Here is a 6,690-nt window from a genome sequence, read left to right as displayed (position 1 = left end):
GAGGAAGACCCCTAACGAGATGAATTGGCCAAGTGGCAGCATCGATGGACTCAAGCATGGCAACAATAGTGAGGTTGGCCCAGGATCGGGCAGTGTTTCGTTTTGCTATACATGAGGTCGCTATGGGTTGGTACCGACTCAATGGCGCTTAGCAACAACATATTAATGTCTTTCAGTGCTTTTCATCTAATCAGATAGTAATGAACCATGGGTTCAAAATCATCTGGTTCTGTGAATTTTTTTGCTTTTTTTACCAGAAATGAAAAGCCTGTCTTGTTAGAGTAACAAGTAGATTCATATAAACCTAAGAATACAGTGGAATAAATATATTTAAAGTTCTGAACTCAGTAATTCTACCCTGATAATCTGTTTTAAGGATATAATCCAAAATTATGGAAGTGGGGGAGAAACTATATGCCTAAAACTGTTCATTACAATAGTAAAATGTTAGAAACAATCTGAAAGACAAAAACTTTATATGAAGATGAGACTAAAAGATGGCTCATTCAAGAGACTATTATGCACTGGTTTTAGAGGCTAATAGCGATGGTTGGGACTCCTGGTGTGGCACTGTAGGATCAGCCGGCACTGGACTCTGAACCACAAGGTTGGCAGTTCAAACCCACCAACTGTTCCTTGGAAACCCTGTGCAGGGTTACTATGAGTTGGAATCAACTTGACTGCACTTAACAATGTTAATAAGGAGTATTGATGTGGTGCTGTAGGATAAGCACTAGACCGCAAGGTCGGATTGAACTACAAGGTTGGCAGTTCAAACCCACCAGCTGGTCCTTGGAAACCCTATATAGGGTCCCTATGAGTCAGAAGCACTTGACAATAACAGTGATGGTTGAGTTCCATGACGAACGTAATTAATGTCACTGAACCGCATGTGAAGATTGTAGAAATGGAAAATGTTCTTTTACATATATAGCTACCATAATTTTCCAAAAAAAACAAACAACAACAAGAAACTGGCTTTACAGACCTTGTCGCAAGCTGGGGAAAAGAATTATGACTTAATAGGCTCAAAAAAGCAACATGTAAGGTTATATGTGTATTAAATACAAGTATACAAACATTTCCATGAAAAGAGATTGGTTGTCTGGAATGTTAAGTCTGTCTGTATTATATATATCTGAATTAGACTAAGTACTTACAATGAACATATTTTTATAGGTAATTGGAAAGCGTTAAAGACTAAAAAAGATTAGAAATTAATGGATTGAGTTACATGGATATATTTTATTATTCATTCTCTAAATATACATTTATATACATACATATACAAACACTTTATAATTAAACATAACAGATGAATACATTTTTAATAAACATATTTACTTTCTAATTTCTTTGGTGCCCAACCTACCATATTTCAAACTCTATACTAACGTGAAAGGTACAATAGATTAAACTTCTTCTGCTAAAAGAGTTACAGGCTGTGGACTTAAGGGTCACAAAATCACTATCAACAGACACGGTCAGTCATAGTGGACAGGAGCTTCCCCAGGTGCATACCACATGACATAGAATGATCTAGGCTAAGTTGACCTCCACACTGGGTAATTTGTGTGCCTTCAAGCTCCTCTTGTTCCACCTCTAATGACAGAAGCCACCAGAAGCTACGTCAGCTCCATTTCTTCATTATAGACAGACAGTTTAATCATCACTCAGCTATATGACTTTAATTAGTGCAGCGTGATGACTCTGTAGGATAAACACTGGGCTGTGAACCACAAGGCCAGTACCCAATGGAGCATGCGGTGGCTCTTAGGATAAGCATTGGACTGGGAACCACAAGGTCAGCAATTTGAGCCCACCAGCGGCTCCATAGGAGAAAGCTGAGGCTTTCTGCTCCAACAAAGATTTACAGCCTCAGAAACCCTACACAAGGTTGATATATAAGTCGAAAGTGCCTTGTCAGAACTTAACAACAGCATGGGACCCCAGGCAAAGCAAACTCAGGCCTCCCCAACTCTTAAACAAGTTCGCTTTCTGAGTACCCTTATTTACATATACCTGGAGTCCCGGTGTGGCACTGTAAGATAAGCACTGGGCCATAAAGTTGGTTTGAACCATAGGTTGGTAGTTCTAAACCATCAGCTGCTCCTCGGAAATCCTATACAGCATTGCTATGAGTTGGAACTGACTGGATGGCACTTAACAACAACAGTTCTTCATTGTGAAAGATATAGCAAACATGTTTTTCAAGCTTAAAGCAAATTGACTGACACTCAGCCAGTGGATTTAAAATATGGAAAATCTAAGACCAAATCACAAATTACTCTAACTCAATGTGGCGCTATAGGATAAGCATTGGACCAACCACAAGGTCAGTTTGAACCACAAGGCCAGATCCTTGCTGGTGGTCCAGATCCACCAGCGGCTCCTTGGAAACTCTGGAAAGGGTCACTATGCGTCAGAACCTACTCAATGGCACTTTAATAACATTATGTTCAATGGAGAGTTTACCTTATTTGTATTACAGCTCTCTATAGCCTCAGAGTCTGGCAACACTAATCCAACCAAATCCAATCCACTGCCATCTAGTGGATTCCAACTCATAGTAACCCTACAGGACAGACCACTGCCCCATACAGTTTTCAAGACTGTAACCTTTATGAAAGTAGGTTACCACGTCTTTCTCCCTTGGAGCAAATAGTAGGTTCAAACCCACTGACCTTGCAGTTAAAACCTGAGTGCTTAACCACTGTGTAACCAGGACTGCTTATCGCTAGTCCATATGTCTGTAATCTTCCAAATCAACCATGTCTCTTAAGTAACCCACACTTCCCAGCACCAAACCTTTAGTAGGTGCCTTCATAGAGCAAGAAATTGCCTACAACAGTTTCTAAATTATATAAAACCACAGTCATTTGCTTTGAGTAGATTCTGATTCATAGCAACCCCAGTATGTCTGAGTAGAACTGTGCTCAACAGGGTTTTCAGTGGCTTATTTTACAGTAGTTTGCCAGTATGTCCTTCCAAGGTGCACCTGGCTGAACTCAAATTTCCAGTGCTTTGCTTAGCATTTTAACCATTAATACTATTCAAGGACTCCACATGGAATCCTGGTGTGATGCTGTAGGATAAGCATAGAACAGCAAGGTCTGTTTGAACCCAAGGTTGGTGATTAAAACTCGTCAGACACTCCTCAGAAACTATAAAGGGTCACTATGAGTGGAACCGACTCTATGGTGCTTAACAACAACAACAAGGATTCCACATAAAACTGAAAAAAAACCTGAAAATAAAAAATCTATGATGCTATAGATGAGGTAGAAGAGATTCAGAATCCAAATATCCTAACTAAACTTTCAATTAAATATTTAAATGTATTCTCTCAAAGAAAATACATCCGCTAAATATTTTATCTTAACCTTGTAAACATAGAGAGGAATTTACAGTTGAAATTATTAAGCGATATAGATTATTGTTGTATCCTCTCTGATAATCAGCCTACTGAACCTCACATACTGACATTCCAGAATGTATATTTCAGTAACCATGTCAGAATTAAAACAAATACTGGCTAATCTGTCATGAAAGAGAGAGAGAGAAAAAAAGAGTGCAAGCTATTTTTTTTTTTTTTTCAATTTTGTCTAGAGATGGAAACAAAAAAACATTTAGAGTTGTGGGTAGGAGAAAAACAAAATCTAAATCAGACTTTTTACAAAGAAATGTTAGGGTGAGAAGAATAAAGCTAGAGCGACTAAGGAATTGTGGTTGAGGGAATTGAAATGAATATCTCCCGTCCTGGTGTGGCGCTGCGGGTTAATGCGCTGAACTGCAAGGTTGGCGGTTCAACCTCACCAGCCGCTCGTCGGAAACCCTCTACAGGGTGGCTATGAGTCGGAATCGACTCGACGGCACTTGTGGTCGAGTGCTTATTCTATGGCGCCACACCAGGAAAAGGACTGTGGAAAGGGGGATGAGGGTGGAGGTGAGCAGCGGGAGACCAGGAACTTGACGGAATCTGGAGGAGTTTACAGATGAAGTTGCGGAGAGACAAGGTATGGTAAGGAAGAGCGAAGTGAGACCGGGGAGCGCTTGGGAGTAAGGTGTTGTACAGTGATCTGAAGAGAGAAACAAGAAGTGGAGGAATAGAGCAGCAAGGAATTACTCCTCTAGGGGAATGAGAACGAGGGCGGGCCGACAGAGTGGCGAGGCAGATGGAAAAACTGAAGAAATGGAAAGAGCGGAGAAAAACGTTGGGAAAAGAATGCTGCTGCGTGGAGGAGGGAGACAGAATTGCGGCAGAAAATGAGAACAGGGTTGGGGCACAGGACAGGTTTCAAGGGAGAGGACAGCCCCGGATGGCGGGAATGGAGGCGCACTAAGCCAAGAGACTCAGAAACTGCAGAAAGGTGGGGATAAGTGGAAGCAGGACAGATGAGTCCTCACCGTAGGGTCAATAAAGGATGTGCCCGGGAGAAAGGGCAGGCCATGAACGGGGTTGGACACCATCGTAGCCGCTATTACACGCGCACCCTTGATCCGGCTCTGTTCTCCCCGGTTGCCTGGGCAAAAAGCCGCATTCGCCAGCAGCTAGAGGCTCCATGGTAACGCCAAACATCCCCAGAGCCTGCGAGTAAAGGGCGGGGCTTACGGCTCCGAGGGACGGGTCTGCGCGTGCGCTGTCCGCATTCTCGAGGGGAGACGGGCTTTGGCGGGGCTGCGATGTGAATGGGGCCGGGGCGGTGCTGGCCCCGCCTTTTCCTCTATGGGTGTTCTTGGGAGAGCTGGCCTGGAGAAAAAAGGAACTTCTGTCCTTCCCTCCACCCCAGTCTTCCTCGTCCTCATCTCGCACTAAACTTTTCTCCCAGTTCTGCAAAAGAAAAGAAAAGAAAAAAAAGGGGCCATGTAGTGTCAGTGGTTGGTCTGGATTAACGTATTACTGACTTCAGATCTGATGATTTTTAGGTACAGGGGCCGCAGATTATTAATGGTTAATAATTAATCATTATTATTCCCAGAGTTCATGGAAAAATTCCATTTTCCCACGAACTTTTTGAAGTCCATTGGTATTTTTGTTGCTCAGAGATCTTTAATGAGCTAATTGCAGCAAACTCACCCCTAATTTTATTGCAAAGTTAACTCTTTTCCCCCTTCCCCTTTCTTTATTCATGTCAATTCCTGAGGTTCAGCAACCTCCTGGTTGTTCTCGGCAGGGCACCGTGAGCTATTATAGATGCTTTGTTTTGTTGATGGACTATCTGGGAAGGGCTAAATACAGCAATCTCCTGACTCTGGCACATATAACTTAAACTGTAATTTTAAAAAATCAGAAATACATCGAGAAATGCAGCCCTTCAAATAGAAAGATTAACGTTTGAGAAAGAAGCAAATAAATTAAGTGAGGTGAAGAGCTCCTGTAGCGTAGTGGTTACGAATTGGGCTGCGAACCTTAAGGCCAGCAGTTCGAAACTACCAGCCGCTCCGCGGGAGAAAGATGAGGCGTTCTGCTCCCGTAAAGATTTACAGCCTCGGAAACCCTGTACAGGGTCGCTATGGGTCGGAACCGACTCGATGGCACATAACAATAACAGCATTATCGGACTCGATGTGGCAGGTGTGGCGCTGTGGGATCAGCACTGGCTGTGAATCACAAGGTTGGCAATTCAAACCCACTAGCTACTCCCTGGAAACTCTATACAGAGTGGCTATAAGTCGGAACTGACTCCACAGAGGCACTTATTCTTAACCTTTGTTGCATCTAGTGAAACACCAGATTTACAATTTTCTAGAAATAAAAGAAGGAACCCTGGTAGCACTGTAGTTTAGGCCTTGGGCTGAGTTCAATCCCATCAGCCCCAAGGGAGAAAGATGAGATTTACCTACTTCCTTAAAGATTTGTAGTCTGGGACATCCTATACAGGGTTACTATGAGTTTGAATTGACTTGATGTCAGGGGGTTTGGTTTTGTGGTTTAAGATATTAAAGAGTTTTATTAAAGGATAAGAAGATTTGAAAAATTGGGAGACACACAAGCATCCCAGCAGGACCGTGTTCCAACTTGCAGAGATAAGAGTGAAATTTTTATCAGATGAGAAAAACAAAGGCAGTGTTTTGTAGGCATGGAAATTTCAGAAAGGAGGAGAAAAACGTTATACACTTGTATGTGGGGTAGGGTGTTGCTAAATCACAACCTCTTTTTTTTACATCAATCTCTAAACTAATATTAGTGTCTAACATTAATCTTTAGCATTAATCTCTAACTTCTTGGAATATGTTTGACCAAGACATTCTTTTTAATTTTAGAAAGTATTACAGGCACACTGGTGCACCAATCAAAATTTTGGTGGTTCAGACCCACCAGCTGCTTTGTGGAAGAAAGACGTAGCAGTGTGCTTCCATAAGATTAAAACCTTGGAAACCCTATGTGTCACTTCTACATGTCTTTATTAGGGCATTAATGGTTGATAGCAGTGGGCTTTGTGGGAAATCTATTACTGCAACCTGCGATATGCAGATGGTACAACCTTGCTCGCTGAAAGCAAAGAAGGCTTGAAGCACTTACTGAAGACAATTAAAAACTATAGCCTTTAGTATAGCTTAGGCCTTAACATAAAGAAAATTTAAATCCTCACAATTAGACCTACAAGCAACATCATGATAAATAGAAAAAAAAGATTGAAGTTGTCAAGGATTTCATTTTACTTGGATCCACAATCAACACCCATGGAA

At 41.9% G+C, this 6,690-nt stretch overlaps 1 protein-coding gene across 1 annotated transcript in view; it reads right to left on the bottom strand.

Moving 5' to 3' along the window:
• Window positions 1-4,470, bottom strand: part of EFHC1 (EF-hand domain (C-terminal) containing 1) — a 69,788-nt gene extending 65,318 nt beyond the window's left edge. The window contains exon 1 of the mRNA XM_006835770.1: window positions 4,408-4,470. Within this exon, the coding sequence (XP_006835833.1) occupies window positions 4,408-4,470 (63 nt within the window). The remainder of the gene's footprint in view (window positions 1-4,407) is intronic.
• Window positions 4,471-6,690: the final 2,220 nt, after the last annotated feature.

The sequence above is a fragment of the Chrysochloris asiatica genome, unplaced genomic scaffold (assembly GCF_000296735.1).
Source record: "Chrysochloris asiatica unplaced genomic scaffold, ChrAsi1.0 scaffold00019, whole genome shotgun sequence".
NCBI classification, from domain to species: Eukaryota; Metazoa; Chordata; class Mammalia; order Afrosoricida; family Chrysochloridae; genus Chrysochloris; species Chrysochloris asiatica.
Note: the sequence above shows the minus strand (reverse complement) of the source record. Positions and strands in the feature narration are given on the sequence as shown.